At 40.7% G+C, this 19,065-nt stretch overlaps 1 protein-coding gene across 1 annotated transcript in view; it reads right to left on the minus strand.

Annotated features, from left to right (window-relative positions):
• utp20 (UTP20 small subunit processome component) overlaps nt 1–19,065 on the minus strand; it is a 72,120-nt gene that overhangs the window by 36,068 nt on the left and 16,987 nt on the right. The window contains exons 14-30 of the mRNA XM_062066486.1: nt 16,787–16,875; nt 16,524–16,629; nt 16,290–16,440; nt 16,152–16,214; nt 15,905–16,066; nt 12,458–12,534; nt 12,296–12,375; nt 11,961–12,222; nt 11,690–11,881; nt 9,664–9,754; nt 9,516–9,601; nt 9,121–9,246; nt 6,561–6,727; nt 3,444–3,652; nt 3,232–3,375; nt 3,083–3,162; nt 2,800–3,011 (exon numbers count right to left, since the gene is read on the minus strand). Coding sequence (XP_061922470.1) covers nt 2,800–3,011; nt 3,083–3,162; nt 3,232–3,375; nt 3,444–3,652; nt 6,561–6,727; nt 9,121–9,246; nt 9,516–9,601; nt 9,664–9,754; nt 11,690–11,881; nt 11,961–12,222; nt 12,296–12,375; nt 12,458–12,534; nt 15,905–16,066; nt 16,152–16,214; nt 16,290–16,440; nt 16,524–16,629; nt 16,787–16,875 — 2,297 coding nt within the window. The remainder of the gene's footprint in view (nt 1–2,799; nt 3,012–3,082; nt 3,163–3,231; nt 3,376–3,443; nt 3,653–6,560; nt 6,728–9,120; nt 9,247–9,515; nt 9,602–9,663; nt 9,755–11,689; nt 11,882–11,960; nt 12,223–12,295; nt 12,376–12,457; nt 12,535–15,904; nt 16,067–16,151; nt 16,215–16,289; nt 16,441–16,523; nt 16,630–16,786; nt 16,876–19,065) is intronic.

The following is a 19,065-nucleotide window of genomic DNA, read 5'->3' on the forward strand; positions in this document are numbered from 1 at the left end:
TCAGTGGATCAGATGTTTGATGAAGCTCTGTGTCTATCTACCACCACTACTGTTTTCTGTTTATTTGTTACTGACTGTGGCAGGACACCTCTGCCTCTGTTTCACTTTATGTTGCTGGTAAATAATATGGTTGTAGTAGTAGGCTAAAGTTAAATTATTTAGTATGCACTAATTAAAGGGGCAGAGCTTTGAGACATTTTAGCTTTTATATTTTATAAGATATATTTTTTGTAAGAACCACAATTAATAAATATATTTCAGTGAATAACTTATTGTTCAAATCTGTATATAAATATGTACATAAAGTGTTGTAATTATATTGTAAAATGGATGGATGGATGGATGGACGTTTAAAACAAAACTGTTATTAATTAGTAAGTATACATTTTTTGAGCCTTTTTAGAGAAAATCAAATCATTGTAGTAAATTATGCAAATTACTCGATGATGTGATGGTGACCACGCCCATAGCCACGCCCCCGACGCCACGGGTATCTTGGCAGTTTATGGGAAACACTGAAGACCCCGGCAAAAAGACGCCAATAATGTCTATTTTGAATACTCTAAACTAGAGATAGACCGATACTGATTATTAGTAGTCAAGGAGGCCGATAACTGATATTTATTTCCAGTAGTGTTGTCCCGATACCAATATTTTAGTACCGGTACCGAAATGTATTTCAATACTTTTCGATACTTTTCTAAATAAAGGGGACCACAAAAAAATGTCATTATTGTCCTTATTGTAACAAAACATCTTAGCTGATTTGCATATACGAATAAATACTGTCTTACAGTGGTGGTCAAAAGTGTATATACACTTGTAAAGAACATCATGTCATGGCTGTCTTGACTTTACAATAATTTCTACAACTCTTATTTTGTTGTGATGTAGTGATTGGAGCACATACTTGTTGGTCACAAAAAACATTCATGATGTTTGCTTCTTTTATGAATTTATTATGGGTCTACTGAAAATGTGGTGGTCAAAAGTATACATACAGCAATGTTAATATTTGCTTACATGTCCCTTGGCAAGTTTACCTGCAAAAAGGCGCTTTTGGTAGCCATCCACAAGCTTCTGCTTGAATTTTGATGGGACAATGAAAAAGGAGGATTACCTCCAAATTGCTCAGGACAAGCTAAAATCATCAGCCCGGAGGTTGGGTCTTGGGCGCAGTTGGGTGTTCCAACAGGACAATGACCCCAAACACACCTCAAAAGTGGTCAAGGAATGGCTAAATCAGGCTAGAATGAAGGTTTTAGAATGGCCTTTCCAAAGTCCTGACTTAAAGGTGTTGACAATGCTGAAGAAACAAGTCCGTGTCAGAAAAGCAACACATTTAGCTGAACTGCAGCAATTTAGTGGTCAAAAATTCAAGCAGAAGCTTGTGGATGGCTACCAAAAGCGCCTTATTCATACTTGCCAACCCTCCCGTTTTTAGCGGGAGACTCCCGACAACCTCCCGGCAGAAATTTTCTTCCGACAAACTCCCGGTATTCAGCCAGAGCTGGAGGCCACGCCCCCTCCAGCTCAATGCGGACCTGAGTGGGGACAGCCTGTTCTCACGTCCGCTTTCCCACAATATAAACAGCTTGCCTGCCCAATGACGTCATAACTGTAGAATGATGGAGGGCGAGTTCTTGGTTTCTTATGTGGGTTTATTGTTAGGCAGTTTCATTAACGTCCTCCCAGCGCGGTAACAACACACAACAACAGCAGTCACGTTTAGTCTACCGTAAAGCAGTTCGTCTGCCGTAAACAGCAATGTTGTGACACTCTTAAACAGGACAATACTGCCATCTACTGGATAGCCTCCAGAACACTGAAATTCAAGTATTTCTTTTATTTATATGTATAATAAAATAAATATATATATATAGCTAGAATTCACTGAAAGTCAAGTATTTCATACATATACATATATATATATTTATATATATATATGAAATACTTGAGTTGGTGAATTCTAGCTTAAATATATTCCCCTCTTAACCACGCCCCCGCCCCACCCCCGACCACGCCACCCACCTCCCGGTATCGGAGGTCTCAAGGTTGGAAAGTATGGCCTTATTGCAGGTAAACTTGCCAAGGGACATGTAAGCAAATATTAACATTGCTGTATGTATACTTTTGACCACCACATTTTCAGTAGACCCATAATAAATTCATAACAGAAGCAAACTTCATGAATGTTTTTGGTGACCAACAAGTATGTGCTCCAATCACTACATCACAACAAAATAAGAGTTGTAGAAATGATTGTAAAGTCAAGACAGCCATGACATGATGTTCTCTACAAGTGTATGTACACTTTTGACCACAACTGTGGCAGCACGGTGGCACAGGGGTTAGTGCATGTGCCTCACGACACGAAGGTCCCGAGTAGTCCGGAGTTCAAACCCCGGGCTCGGGATCTTTCTGTGCGGAGTTTGCATGTTCTCCCCGTGACTGCGGGGGTTCCCTCCGGCTTCCTCCCACCTCCAAAGACATGCACCTGGGGATAGGCCACTCCCACCTCCAAAGACATGCACCTGGGGATAGGCCCCTCCCACCTCCAAAGACATGCAACTGGGGATAGGTTGATTGGCAACACTAAATGGTCCCTAGTGTGTGAATGTTGTCTGTCTATCTGTGATGAGGTGGCGACTTGTCCAGGGTGTACCCCGCCTTCCACCCGAATACAGCTGAGAAAGGCTCCAGCACCCCTTGCCACCCCAAAAGGGAGATGAGGTAGAAAATGGATGGATGGATGGATGAATAAATATTGGTATCTTTGTTACAAAGTGCTTTTCAAACCTGCTGATTGCGGAAACACGGCCTCTTCGCTCATCTCGGTCTCCGTTTCCATGGCGACAAAGTCCTCTTTGGTCGCGAGGGACTCTGCTATGTCCATGACCACTGCGGTGGTGACCGGAGACGCGTTCCTGGCGGCGAGGATGGCGAAGACGTTTTGGAGGACATCACACTCGGGGTGGTCTGGGCGCTGTGTGGCCAGGAGCGGGAAGTACCTAAGACACGAGAGGAATGTCATTTGGCAACATTGAAAGAGCAAAATGATGAAAAAGTGACAGAAGCGGACCTGGCATGTTTGCACCACACGTGAATGAGCTTCAGCAGGGGAGTGGGCGAGTAAGTGCTCTCTGACTTGAGGCGAGTCACCTGAAATGAAACCCCTAAGCATAAGACGTTCCTTTCAAATCACCATGACTGATTCGGTTTAGCACGCACCTGAGGCCAAACAACGGCCATGAAGACGCCGTCAAGCTGATCGGCGGTGAAACTCAAGGTGTCAAAGTTGTCGAAAAAATCCTGGACCCTCAGGATCCCGAGACGCCGCATGTTCTTCAGAGGACCGATGCAACCGGGCTGCACCTGTGGACAGGACATTTCCCAGCTGGGTCAGAGAACATGCGTTCCTCCTTGAAGGAGACACCACGCACCTGTTCCCTCCTCTCCAGCACGGCGGACACGGAGGCGGTCATACACAGCAGGATCTGCAGCACTTTGGGCAGGTACATTTCCACCAGGTGGCCCAGTTTCTGGATGACTACGTCGATGATGTTCAACAGACTGTGCTGGCGGCCCAGCGGCAGCACGGCGCCTACGTCGAGCTCGGTCACCGCTTTCTCCACCGCCGCCAAACAGGAACCTGAAGGACAAACAGGAGACGGGTCAACGCGCGGTAAATTCCGGACTATATGTGTCAGAATAATTGTATGTAAGTTATCACCAAACTTTCTGTTCCCGGCAAGCAGACAAAAGCTGTCTTTGATCTTACCAAGCAGAAGGCTTGTAAAACTCCACTGTGTAGGATGGGAAGCGACATGAAGGTGTCGGTCTCTTTGATCTATTGTGATCCACAGGAAGAACTTGTCTTGACCCGAGATCTACAAAGCGGAGGACCTGACGGAAGCTCCAGGCATGTTTTCTTTGAACTTTTTTGTGACCAAGGACGACAGCTGTTTACAACCCCCCTCCCCTTAGAAACAGCTGTCGCCATGTAATCAAGTAAAGTCCAAATAAAAGAGGAGGCGTAGAATTCTCTTGTCAGAGCGTGGGACAGGTCTACGCGTTTCTCCTCATTGAGCCAAATTGAATCCTGTCTCTGTTTAATTCCTTGCTTCTTGTCTGATTAATAGATGTCATCACTGTTTGAACCTGACAATATGCCGATACTTTTCCCCTACACTTTGAACCTTGCGGTTTACAAAACGGTGTGGCTAATTAATGGATTTTTCTTCGCTGATGGCTATAATAAAACGTTAAAAAAAATAACACGGAAATAAACTGAGAATGTGTTTTGTTGTTAATGGCGCCATCTTTTGGACGAGTTCTCTCAGTGCAGTCCTTTTTACCAGTAGTGCTTTCAACAGGAAGTAGAGTGGCGTTCAGTTTTCTCGCCGTCCATAACGTTTCTACTCATATGGATTCTTCCAAGCAATGTTTGTAAGTTTTACAATATAACTAAAACAATTCTTACTTACTAAACCGTCCCATGTGTGATGTCTGTAGGAGTGTGTAAGTGCCGCCGTAATGTAATGACGCTAGCGTCGTTAGCATTAGCTAATATGCTTACACGTTTACGAGTGTCTATGTTAGCATTATTAACTTACAATGGCGTTCTTTTTGTATTGTTTCATTTTTCACAAAATAGCTGATTGGAGAGCTCGCTTCCGCTTGATGATGACTTCTTAAGTTAAAAGTTAAAGTGCCAATGATTGTCACACTGTTTTGTTTGATCAGACGTGTTACAGACATCGTTTGGAAACAATTACGGTATATGAATAAACATTTTCAGAATATTTCTATGTAAATAACTAATTGCACAACATATATATATATCTGCGCCTTATAGTCCGCTGCGGCAAATATATGGAAAAATATATTTGTTTCCTTAAATTTAGTGGGTGCGGATAATATACCGGTTCACTCTACAGCAGGGGTCACCAACGCGGTGCCCGCGGGCACCAGGTAGCCCGTAAGGACTAGATGAGTAGCCCGCTGGCCTGTTCTAAAAATAGCTCAAATAGCAGCACTTACCAGTGAGCTGCCTCTATTTTTTAAATTGTATTTATTTACTAGCAAGCTGGTCTCGCTTTGCTCAACATTTTTAATTCTAAGAGAGACAAAACTCAAATAGAATTTGAAAATCCAAGAAAATATTTTAAAGACTTGGTCTTCACTAACTGACAAAGAAATAGATAACAGATTTGGTGTCCAGTTCAAAGTGTGACATGATTTATTAAAAAACGTGAGAGTTGACTTTTGTATTTTACATGAGTTATTATTTGTACAAAAATGGTGCAAAGTAATTCATGATTTGTTAAAAAATGTTAGTGGCTATCTAGTTAAAATGGGATATTGTGATTTCACAAGACTGTCTTAGAAGAGATCATTTGAAAATGTTCAATTTGAAAAATGTGCACTTAGAGAAAATATAAAGATAAAGTGTTGCATATTGATATTTATCTGTTTCTATATATATTTATTGTGAGAAATCATTAAGATGATCAGTGTTTCCACAAAGATAAATATCATTAATTATTAATAATAACATAGAGTTAAAGGTAAATTGAGCAAATTGGCTATTTCTGGCAATTTATTTAAGTGTGTATCAAACTGGTAGTCCTTCGCATTAATCACTACCCAAGAAGTAGCTCTTGGTTTCAAAAAGGTTGGTGACCCCTGCTCTACAGTCAGCAAAATCCGGTACACAGTATATGACATTTCTAACTGAGGGAATACAGTTATTATTCTTATCCCATGTCAACCACAAATTATTTCATTAGCTGCCTCATTTACACACAATTTTTGTTACACATTGTGTTTTTTTGTCATAATAAAAGACAAAACTTTTTAAGACAGAAAACAACTTTTTAAGACAGAAAAAAAACTTTTTTTTTTTTTTTAAATCATGTTTTCAATATCAGTGAAGTAAAAAAGGGAAGTAGATTGTAATAAAAAAAATATCCTAATTTAAAATTAGCATCGTAATGCAGCTGTTTCTTGACAAATTACGAGGGATGTGCATGTTTGGGCACTTAACACCAGAGGACGGCGTGTGTGAATGTGTGTGTGAATGGGTGAATGTGGAAATAGTGTCAAAGCGCTTTGAGTACCTTGAAGGTAGAAAAGCGCTATACAAGTATAACCCATTTACCTAACGATTCCATCCGATTCCTTGTGTGACTATTTGATTCTGAATTAAAACCAATCCTCGCAATGTATTATTTTGAATAATAATCAAATGAAACTTTTTCAAAAACAGGTCACAGGTTAGAGAAGCTAATTCTGGTTGCATGGAGTCTTTAAAAATTGATTCTTATAAAAAATAAAAACATTTTTTAAATAGGTTTTTGAAAATTATTAATTGATTTAGAATCGGGATGAATAACAATCACGATTTGGATGTGATTACATTTTTTTGTGCCCCCTTACAAATGACCCAACCATTGAGACCATTTTGCGCATTGATTTGCATGTCAAAATGTGAACATAACACATCAGGTGATATGAATAATATGGTGTTAGAGAGACAAGAGTTCAAGTTTGGTCACCCTGGCTATGATGGCGGACGGGCTCCAAAAGCAGGTCGATAAACATTCCCAGCTCCTCCGTCTGGCAACTGGCCAGGAAGCGCAGGATGATGGAGGAGCGGGTTGCGGCGCTGGACTTCCCCTGGAAACGACTGCCGCCTTTGCTGCGCAGACGACCAAACAGGATTCTGGGGTAGGGGGAAAAAAAAAAAAATTGGTGATGAAAAGGTGGGATAACGCACGCACGCACGCATTCTTGTATTTGGTACCTTCTTGAGACCTGAGAAAAATGTCTCCCTCTGTAGGACCACCCTTTCTAGATATATAAAGATGTGTATTTACAACATTAATAATATATACATACTATGCAAATATTAAAAAGCTTGTTGTGAAAAATTAGTTGTAATTACACAAGAAAAAGGTCACAGTTTCACAAGAAAAACTTAGCAGTATTATAATAAAATTTGTAATTTTACTCAACGTAAGTCAAAATTTTACAAGAAAAACTGAACATTTGTGCAACATTATGACAAAAGTTGGAATTTTACTCAACAGTCCTCATTTTACAAGAAAAGCTTAACATTGTGACAATTTTATGAAAAGAGTCGTAATTTTACTCGACAAAAGCCATAATTTTATAAGAAAACTTAAAAAATGTTGGCGACATTATAACAATAACCCGAATTTTACTTGGCAAAATGATGACAAAAGTCATAATTTTACTCAAAAAATGTCTCTATTTTACAAGAACAACCAAAAAATTGGCAACATTGTGATAAAAGTCAGAATTTTATATGACAAATGTCACCATTTTGCACTAGAAAGTAATCATTTTACATAAAAAAGTTATAATTTTACATAAAAAAAGTTACAATTTTACGAGAAAATATTGCAATATTACATAAACAGAAAGAATATGAGAAATTGTTCCCAATTTTATAAGAAAAAAGTCGACACATTGTGAGAAAAAGATTACTCTTGGTTATGGTAATTATTATTTTTATTTTCTGTTTGTAATTTGTTTTTAATCTTCATTATTTACTTGAAGTTATTACAGTATGTCTCTATATGCATATATATATTTTTTTAAATTAATTTTGGCCAAAGGGGGCGCATTTCAATTTCTTACACACACTTGTTATTTCATATGTTGACCAGAGGGGGAGCACTTTTAAAAGCGACACACAGTCAATGTGAAAAATCCCTCCTTTTTGGGACCACCCTCATTTTGATAGATGTCACCAGCAGGGGTGCTAATGAGACATTCTCTATTAGATACAATGGTTTTCCGTATTGGGACCATGATTTTCGGTCTAACTTGTTCACACCTCCTCATATGGAAGCTACTTTTCCTTGTTGATGTCCCAAGAAGGGCATAAATACAAGAACACACACACACACACTCTTGTATTTGTTACCTTCTTGAGACCTGAGCAAAATGCCTCCCTCTTTAGGACCACCCTTTCTAGATATATAAAGATGTGTATTTACAACATTAATACTATGCAAATATAAAAAAGCTTGTTGTGAAAAATGAGTTGTAATTACACAAGAAAAAGGTCACAGTTTCACAAGAAAAACTTAGCAGTATTATAATAAAAGTCAAAAATTTTACAAGAAAAACTGAACATTTGTGCAATATTATGATAAAAGTTGGAATTTTACTCAATAACAGTCGCAATTTTACAAGCAAAGCTTAACATTTTGGCAATTTTATGAAAAGAGTCGTAATTTTACTCGACAAAAGTCATAAAGAAAACTATAAAAATTTTGGCGACATTATAATAATAATCGGAATTTTACTTGGCAAAATTATGGCAAAAGTCATAATTTTACTCAAAAAATATCACTATTTTACAAGAACAACAAAAAAATTGGCAACATTGTGATAAAAGTCAGAATTTTATATGAGAAATGTCACCGTTTTGCATTAAAAAGTAATAATTTTACAAAAAAGTTATAATTTTCCGAGAAAATATTGCAATATTACAGAAACAGAAAGAATATGAGAAATTGTTCCCAATTTTATGAGAAAAAAGTCGACACATTGTGAGAAAAAGACTGCTCTTAGTTAATTTATTTTTTTAAATTTATTTTTTGTTTGTAATTGTTTGTTATTATTATTTACTTCAAGTTATTACAATATGTCTCTTTATACATTTTTTATTTATTTATTCATTTTGGCCAAAGGGGGCGCATTTCAATTTCTTCCACACACTTGTTATTACCTATGTTGGCCAGAGGGGGAGCACTTCAAATTTTTACACACACTTGTTATTTCATATGTTGACCAGAGGGGGAGCACTTTTAAAAGCGACACACAGTCAATTTGAAAAATGCCTCCTTTTTGGGACCACCCTCATTTTGACCAGCAGGGGTGCAAATGAGACATTGTCTATTAGATGCAATGTTATTGATTTATGTCATCACTTGTTCACACCTCTTCGTATAGAAGATACTTTTCCTTCTTCATGTCTCAAGACGGGTAGAAATACAACAACACACACACACACACACACACACACACACACACACACACACACACACACACACACACACACACACACACACACACACACACCTCATGAGTAATGGAATGAGTGCAGCTCTTTGGGAAGCCTCAACAACTCCTGATTCCTCGGAGATGTTGAAATGGACAATTTCTTCTTTGAAGTGCTTGTCGTCCAGCAGCCTCTGCAGATTCTCCCTAAAAACACACAGTTACAGTATCAAACATTTTAGTAATAATGTCAGAAAGGCGTCAGAATACAATTACCGTATTAAAGATGTTGACATTGAGGCTAGAAACAAGAAAAAAGTATCCAGAATCATGTGAGCAGTCAACTTGCAATACAATCCTCCTGGGACTATAACAGGATTGGTAAAGTGATAGCTCAATAATCCCAACTCAACATTCCTGGAGCTTCCCATCTAAGATGCTCACAAAAGGCCCATTGAGGAGAGAAAAGTACTTACTTGTACGGGGTGACATTGGGGTCCTTGTACGTGAGAACACATTCAAGGGCCACTCGCTGAATTTGCTGGTCCTGATGACAGAGGAACTGAGAGGACAGGACAATTATTTCAAACCATCCCAAGCCGTCTGTTGACTTCTGGACGTTACCTGGTTGTAGACTTCTCTCAGGCTGCTCTCCAGGTAGAGCGAGCGAGGGGTGGCGAACTTGGCAAAAACGTTGAGGTGGGCGATCAGCTGTCTGGAAGTAGAAGAGCAACAGTTACACTGGAAATATGATTTCCATGTCTGATATAGTAGCCACCAAAATGTCACCAAGCATCAAGTTGACTGGAACGATTATAGCTAAAAACTGAAACATGTTATATTTCTGTCATCACAAATTGGATCTGATTATGAATCTTTGGGTAACGATTGGACTAAGAATCAATTCAACACAATTCTCGCAATGTATTACTTGGTATAGTAATAAAACCTTTTCAAAACAGGTTCCAAAACCTCCTTTTTGTTGCGGACATGTGACGTAAACGCCCAGCCAGTAAGCATGGAGATGGCCTCAAAATGTCTTTTTAAAAATGTATTATACGTTTTTTGAAAACAATGAATCCATTTAGAATGTTGTGGCTTGTGCAGCCCTTTGAGACACCTGTGATTTAGGGCTATATAAGTAAACGTTGATTGATTGATTGATTGATTGACTGAGAATCGGAAAAAAAAGAATACATTTTTTATAAGCATCGCTATTATTTACTGATATTTCTTTGTTCCAGAACACTATTTGGGTTTATTTATACCATAAAAGTATCTCTTCTAAAGATTCCCACCTCTAGTAAATGTGAAGTGAAGTGAATTATATTTATATAGCGCTTTTCTCTAGTGACTCAAAGCGCTTTACAGAGTGAAACCCAATATCTAAGTTAGATTTAAAGCAGTGTGGGTGGCACTGGGAGCAGGTTGGGTAAAGTGTCTTGCCCAAGGACACAACGGCAGTGACTAAGATGGCGGAAGCGGGGATCGAACCTGGAAACCTCAAGTTGCTGGCACGGCAGCTCTACCAACCGAGGATACCGCCCCAAATGTGTATTAAATACACATAAAAAAGGCTTTAAAAATATAAAAGTTAGAAAATATATAAAATCACTAATAAAATAAATATATTGGATATAGAATAATTAACTTAGTCAATATAATAATGTATATTATATTTATGAATTGAATACATATATTAGTGGACATTTACATTTTAAAAACTAAGGGTTTATTTAATTTGGGCCCAAAAGTCCAACTTATTGGACTTGTTTTCAAAATGTTGCAAGAATTATTATCTTTAGCACGGTGGTACAGGGGTTAGTGCATGTGCCTCACAATACGAAGGTCCTGAGTAGTCCTGAGTTCAACCCCGGGCTCGGGATCTTTCTGTGTGGAGTTTGCATGTTCTCCCCGTGACTGCGTGGGTTCCCTCCGGGTACTCTGGCTTCCTCCCACCTCCAAAGACATGCACCTGGGGATAGGCCCCGCCCACCTCCAAAGACATGCACCTGGGGATAGGCCCCTCCCACCTCCAGAGACATGCACCTGGGGATAGGCCCCTCCCACCTCCAAAGACATGCACCTGGGGATAGGTTGATTGGCAACACTAAATGGTCCCTAGTGTGTGAATGTTGTCTATCTGTGTTGGGCCTGTGATGAGGTGGCGACTTGTCCAGGGTGTACACAGCCTTCCACCCGAATGCAGCTGAGATAGGCTCCAGCACCCCCCGCCACCCCAAAAAGGGACAAGCGGTAGAAAATGGATGGATGGATGGGCTATTATTTACTGTTAAAGTTAAGTTTAAGTAGCAATGATTGTCACTCACACACTAGGTGTGGTGAAATGTGTCCTCTGCATTTGACCCATCCCCCTTGATCACCCCCTGGGAGGTGAGGGGAGCAGTGAGCAGCAGCGGTGGCCGCGCCCGGGAATCATTTTGGTGATTACTGATATTTCTTTGTTCCAGAACACTATTTGGGTTTATTTATACTATAAAAGTACCTCTTCTAAAGATTCCCACCCCTAGTAAATGTGTATTAAATACACATAAAAAAGGTTTTAAAAATATAAAATGCTGCAAGAATTATTATCTTTAGTGATTGCAAATATGCCATTTATTTCTCCTAATTGACATCCAAGTCTTACTTTGCGGCCGCTCTCCGTGGTGGAGCTTTCCTCCGCTGTTTGCCCTCTTCTTCTTTATCCTCCTCTTCTTCTTCTTCTTCTTCCTCCTGCTCTTCCTCTCCCTCCACAGCCGCGGTCATGGCGGGAGAGTCCTTCTTCTTTCTCAGGTTCTGAGTAGGCGCCACCAGCATGTCGGCGGGGTAGAACTCATTCCTGCATTCGAGACAACCTCAGAGTCCGGATTTTTGTCATGGAGATCAATAGAATGGGTCGTCATGAAAGAAACATTTACCGGATAAACCTGAGCAGCAGAGGGCTCAGCTGCCGGCTGCGGGGTTCCACCCTGTCCGGGAACTGGGCCATGGCGCGCCACATCAGGCTGCGGAAGTTGGGGAAGTCCGTCCTGTCGTCGAGGTCCGAGGTCAGCTTGAGGTGCTGCAGGAACAGCACCCCGACGTCGCCGCTTTCGATGACGTCGCAACCTGGCTCCCCCTGGAGGTCCATGGCCTCGTCGTCGCTCTCGTCATCATTACTACTCTCCTGCAGGTCTTTTTCTACAACACACACAGTGTGGCTTTCCTTAAGGAGAACAAGCCTCAACCTTTGTTGCTCCACCAGAGTCCATACCGGCTAATCCTGCCACCTTCTCCAGATGTTCATGGTACACCGCCCAGAAGTCTTTGTTGTCCATCCCTCTGGCATGGCTCCTGCACAAACCGTCGACAACAATCTTCCACACCACTTTAAAGATAAACCGCTCATTTTTAAGCTTCTAAAAGTGACGCTAACCCGAGAAGTTCAATGACGGCATCCCACAGCGGCCTGAAGTTGACAAACAGCATTGCTAGGAGGTAACGCAGCGGCACCTGGAAGACAAAAACAAGAAGATCAAGACTTGGAGATTTTCCATCCATCCATCCATTCATTTTCTTCTGCTTATCTGAGGTGGGGTTGCGGGGGCAGCAGCCTAAGCAAAGAATCCCAGACTTCCCTCTTCCCAGCCACTTGGTCCAGCTCCTCCCGGGGGATCCCGAGGCGTTCCCAGGCCAGCCGGGAGACATAGTCTTCCCAACGTGTCCTGGGTCTTCCCCGTGGCCTCCTACCGGTCGGACGTGCCCTAAACACCTCCCTAGGGAGGCGTTCGGGTGGCATCCTGACCAAATGCCCGAACCACCTCATCTCCTCCATGTGGGAAGCAGCAGCTTTACTCTGAGTTCCCCCCGGATGACAGATCTTCTCACCCTATCTCTAAGGGAGAGCCCCGCCACCCGGCGAAGGAAACTCATTTGGGCCGCTTGTACCCGTGATCTTGTCCTTTCGGTTATAACCCAAAGCTCATGAACATAGGTGAGGATGGGAACGGTAAATTGAGAGCTTTGCCTTCCGGCTCAGCTCCTTCTTCACCACAACGGATCGATACAGCGTCCGCATTACTGAAGACGCCGCACCGATCCGCCTGTCGATCTCACCATCCACTCTTCCCTCACTCGTGAGCAAGACTCCTAAGTACTTGAACTCCTCTACTTGGGGCAGGGTCTCCTCCCCAACCCGGAGATGGCACTCCACCCTTTTCCGGGCGAGAACCATGGACTCGGACTTGGAGGTGCTGATTCTCATCCCAGTCGCTTCACACTCGGCTGCGAACCGATCCAGTGAGAGCTGAAGATCCTGGCCAGATGAAGCCATCAGGACCACATCATCTGCAAAAAGCAGAGACCTAATCCTGCAGCCACCAAACCAGATCCCCTCAACGCCCTGACTGCGCCTAGAAATTCTGTCCATAAAAGTTCTGAACAGAATGGGTGACAAAGGGCAGCCTTGGCAGAGTCCAACCCTCACTGGAAACGTGTCCGACTTACTGCCGGCAATGCGGACCAAGCTCTGACACTGACCATACAGGGAGCGGACCGCCACAATCAGACAGTCCCATACCCCATACTCTCTGAGCACTCCCCACAGGACTTCCCGAGGGACACGGTCAAATGCCTTCTCCAAGTCCACAAAGCACACCGATATGTTTTTGTCAGGGCCGATAACAATTATTAGTAGTCATTAAGGCCTTTAACTGATATTTTGGGCCAATATTATTTTGCAGTAAAGGTTATTTAAACAGTAAACAGCTAGACAAGGCTTTGAGTTGTTTTTTAACATGATTTTTTCAGTATACGTCATACAGGTAGTGACATGTTTAATGCGGTGCTAACATTGTATTTAATTTAGCTGCAAAGAACACCAAACACCTTTATTATGTGTGTCTAAGAGGAGCATCTCAAAATAAGGCAAATGTCCTGGAAAAATTTCGTCAAACTATGGCATTTTCTCTACATCACAATAACTCATCATTTTCTAGACGTTTGTAGATTTATTACATTGTGAAGTTTCCTCGTGAGAAACACTGAAATATGGCTAACGTTTCAATAAAAACCATTCTGGGCTCCTTTGTGTAGATTATAGTTGAGACTAGGGTTGTCCTGGTACCAAAATGTATTTTGATACTTTTCTAAATAAAGGGGACCACAAACAATGTTATTATTGTCATTATTTTAACAACAAATGTTAGTGTACATGAAACATATGTATATTATTGTCATTTAGTCCTTAAATAAAATGTTGAACATACTAGACAACTTGTCTTTTAGTAATAAGTAAACAAACAAAGACTCCTAATTAGTCTGCTGACGTATGCAGTAACATATTGTGTCATTTATACACTTATTATTTTGTACACATTATGAGGGACGAACTGTAAAAAATAATTATTGATTTACTTGTTCATTTACTGTTAATATCTGCTTATTTTCTGTTTTAACATGTTCTATCTACACTTCTGTTCAAATGTAATAATCACTTATTCTTCTCTTCTTTGATACTTGACATTAGTTTTGGATAATACCACACATTTAGGTATGGATCTGATACCAAGTAGTTACAGGATCATACATTGGTCATATTCAAAGTCCTCATGTGTCCAGGGACGTATTTACTGACTTTATAAACATAATATGAATTTTTTTAAAAAGGAACATATATTTTGTGACAATAAAATGTTTTGACGTAATCATAGTAGTATCGACTATTGTACTTGGTATCATTACAGTGGATGTCAGGTGTAGATCCACCCATGGCATTTGTTTACATTGTGATGCTGGTGAGCTATTGTATCCTCCTACGGTGTGTAGTGAAGCATGTTTAGCTATTCTTCGTCCTGCAGTGATAATGATACTTGTAAGAAACGTACTTTATTTGTCGCCATGGAGGCGGCGATGAGTGATTTAGAAGTAGCTAAAACACTGCCTAGACATGTCTTAAAGCACCTCTTCCTGAGGGTGTTTCAGTGTTATGACTTCACCTTTATCTCGCCTATGATCATGAACTGATGAAGTCTACTCAGAGGAGCGGCGAAACGTCCTCTAAGACAAACCAAACGGTCAAAATGAGATGGATTATTTGCCCTGAGATCTACTGATGTTGTGTAAAAACTAGGTATGTCCGATAATGGCTTTTTGCCGATATCCGATATTCCGATATTGTCCAACTCTTTAATTACCGATACCGATATCAACCGATACCGATATCAACCGATATATGCAGTCGTGGAATTAACACATTATTATGCCTAATTTGGACAACCAGGTATGGTGAAGATAAGGTACTTTTTAAAAAAATTAGTAAAATAAGATAAATAAATTAAAAACATTTTCTTGAATAAAAAAGAAAGTACAACAATATAAAAACAGTTACATAGAAACTAGTAATGAATGAAAATTAGTAAAATTAACTGTTAAAGGTTAGTACTATTAGTGGAGCAGCGGCACACACAATCATGTGTGCTTATGGACTGTATCCCTTGCAGACTGTATTGATATATATTGATATATAATGTAGGAACCAGAATATTAATAACATAAAGAAACAACCCTTTTGTGTGAATGAGTGTAAATGGGGGAGGGAGGTTTTTTGGGTTGGTGCACTAATTGTAAGTGTATCTTGTGTTTTTTATGTTGATTTAATTTAAAAAAACAAAAACAAAAAACGATACCGATAATTTCCGATATTACATTTTAACGCATATATCGGCCGATAATATCGGCAGGCCGATATTATCGGACATCTAGTAAAAACAAAAACAAACAAAGAAGGCGGATACCGATAAAAAAAAAAAAAAGGCCGATACGATTAACGTCAAAATGCCAAATATCGTCAATCACATATGATGATACAATCCATCATTGATACCTGCTGGAAGTTGCCACCCTGCGGCAGGCTGCGCTGCACCAGGTCGTGCCGCAGCTTCTCCAGGTGCAGCAGCTTTTCCCGCTCGTCCTGCAGGGAGGCGGGCACCAGCTCGGCCTGCAGGCAGACGGAGAACACGGGCTGCACGTCCACGTGGTCGTCAGGCTGGCAGAGAAGGAGCAAGGGAAGCACAGGAGTCTGTAACTCGCTCACAACTATTGGTGAGGACTTCAAGAGTGAGGCGTGTCACCTCTCCCGGCGCAGGAAGCTGCGGCTCGAATTGCGAAAAGATCCTCAGCGTTAGCAGGCGCATCTACAATGGAAAACAGCATTAATAAAGTCAAGCTTTTTTTTTTTTAAATCACAGTCATTCTGGTGAGTTAAACACCTTTGATATGTTGGAGGACAGGTTGCCATGCAGGATCTGGTAGATATCCTGCAGTGCATCATGGGATAGGTGCTCTGAAGCACCGCTAACGGACAAGCGGGTGTAATAGAGGTCTCCTAAGAGCAGGGATGACAGCTCCGATGGGAACTTCCTGCATCAACACGCAAAACGGAGTTAGCACCGGTTACTGAAGGGATGGAAGGTATCCATAATGTCATAATACAACGTTCCAACCGCAAGATGGAGGTGATTCTGTCGACAGGGACCAAAGAGAGCAGCTGGGCGGAACTATCCAGAGTTAGGAGGCAGCTGAGGGCTTGTGTGGCCACAAACAGACCAGCTGGAGAAACAGGAACAGCAAAAGTTTAGAGAAACAATCTTAAGAATCTATGTATCATAACTAATAAGAAGAATACATAGCCAAGACTGACTTGTTCACCCAAACAGTGCACATTCCTGCTATTCAACTTTGGACAGAAGAAGCATAAAACAAATACCTTTTCCCAACTTTTCCGACTTGATTTCATTTAAGAGGTGGTTCAAAAAGGCCGTGACAGCGGGGATGACATCAGCCGCAATTTGAGGCCTGCAAAAGAAAAGATCCATAAGTGCATAATGTGTTATGTTGCGAGTACACTGCAAAAAGTGAAATCTAAGTAAGATGAAATATCTCAAATAAGGGTGATATTTGCTTATTTTCTGTCTGATAAGATAATTCTTCTCACTAAGCAGATTTTATGTTAGAGTGTTTAACTTGTTTTAAGTGTTTTGCTCCTAAATGATCTCAGTAAGATATTACAGCTTGTTGCTGAGATTTGATGACCTATATTGAGTAAAACATGCTTGAAACTAGAATATCAACTGTTGCAAAGCTGTGTCATCAACACTCACAAGTAGAAAACTACTTTTTTAAAGTAATCATTTCTTATTTCAAGCATGAAAAAAAAAAAATCATGACTTTGACACAGTTGTGTCTCATAATTAAAACAGATGACAGCCAAATGGACTTTGCTGTTTTATTTTCAATGAAACAATAGAAAACACGTACTCATATAGTAGTGCAGTTGTTATTAGTGAGAATATACTTATTTTAAAGGCCTACTGAAACCCACTACTACCGACCACGCAGTCTGATAGTTTATATATCAATGATGAAATCTTAACATTATAACACATGCCAATACGGCCGGGTTAACTTATAAAGTGACATTTTAAATTTGCCGCTAAACTTCCGGTTCGAAACGCCTCTGAGGATGACGTATGTGCGTGACGTAGACCGGGGAACACGGGTATGCCTTCCACATTGAAGCCAATACGAAAAAGCTCTGTTTTCATTTCATAATTCCACAGTATTCTGGACATCTGTGTTCGTGAATCTGTTTCAATCATGTTCATTGCATTATGGAGAAGGAAGCTGAGCAAGCAAAGAAGAAAGTTGTCGGTGCGAAATGGACGTATTTTTCGAACGTAGTCAGCCACAACAGTACACAGCCGGCGCTTCTTTGTTTACATTCCCGAAAGATGCAGTCAAGATGGAAGAACTCGGATAACAGAGACTCTAACCAGGAGGACTTTTGACTTTGATACACAGACGCCTGTAGAGAACTGGGACAACACAGACTCTTACCAGGATTACTTTGATTTGGATGACAAAGACGCAGACGTGCTACTGTGAGTATGCAGCTTTGGCTTCTAAACATTTGATCGCTTGACCGTATGTGCGCAACTTTTTTTTGCGTATGTACGTAACTTTTTAAAAATATATAAGCTTTATGAACCTTGGGTTAGGTGAACGGTCTTTTGGGCTGAGTGATTGTGTGTGTTGATCAGGTGTTTGAATTGTATTGGCGTGTTCTATGGAGCTAGGAGCTAGCATAGGAGCTAGGAGCTAGCATAACACGTACCGTACCGTACGTGCGCGTCACGTACGTAACTTTTTAAAAATATATAAGCTTTATGAACCTTGGGTTAGGTGAACGGTCTTTTGGGCTGAGTGATTGTGTGTGTTGATCAGGTGTTTGAATTGTATTGGCGTGTTCTATGGAGCCAGGAGCTAGCATAGGAGCTAGGAGCTAGCATAACACGTACCGTACCGTACGTGCGCGTCACGTACGTAACTTTTAAAAAATATATAAGCTTTATGAACCTTGGGTTAGGTGAATGGTCTTTTGGGCTGAGTGATTGTGTGTGTTGATCAGGTGTTTGAATTGTATTGGCGTGTTCTATGGAGCTAGGAGCTAGCAGAGGAGCTAGGAGCTAGCATAACAAACACGCAGGTGTTATTATGCAGGATTAATTTGTGGCATATTAAATATAAGCCTGGTTGTGTTGTGGCTAATAGAGTATATATATGTCTTGTGTTTATTTACTGTTGTAGTCATTCCCAGCTGAATATCAGGTACCGTGAGTATGCAGCCTTGGCTGCTAAACATTTGATAACTTGACCGTATGTGCGCGTCAGCGTCACGTACGTAACTTTTTAAAAATATATAAGCTTTATGAACCTTGGGTTAGGTGAACGGTCTTTTGGGCTGAGTGATTGTGTGTGTTGATCAGGTGTTTGAATTGTATTGGCGTGTTCTATGGAGCTAGGAGCTAGCAGAGGAGCTAGGAGCTAGCATAACAAACACGCAGGTGTTTTTATGCAGGATTAATTTGTGGCATGTTAAATATAAGCCTGGTTGTGTTGTGGCTAATAGAGTATATATATGTCTTGTGTTTATTTACTGTTGTAGTCATTCCCAGCTGAATATCAGGTCACCCCCGGCTCTCACAG

This window comes from Entelurus aequoreus, linkage group LG12, assembly GCF_033978785.1.
Source record: "Entelurus aequoreus isolate RoL-2023_Sb linkage group LG12, RoL_Eaeq_v1.1, whole genome shotgun sequence".
NCBI lineage: Eukaryota > Metazoa > Chordata > Actinopteri > Syngnathiformes > Syngnathidae > Entelurus > Entelurus aequoreus.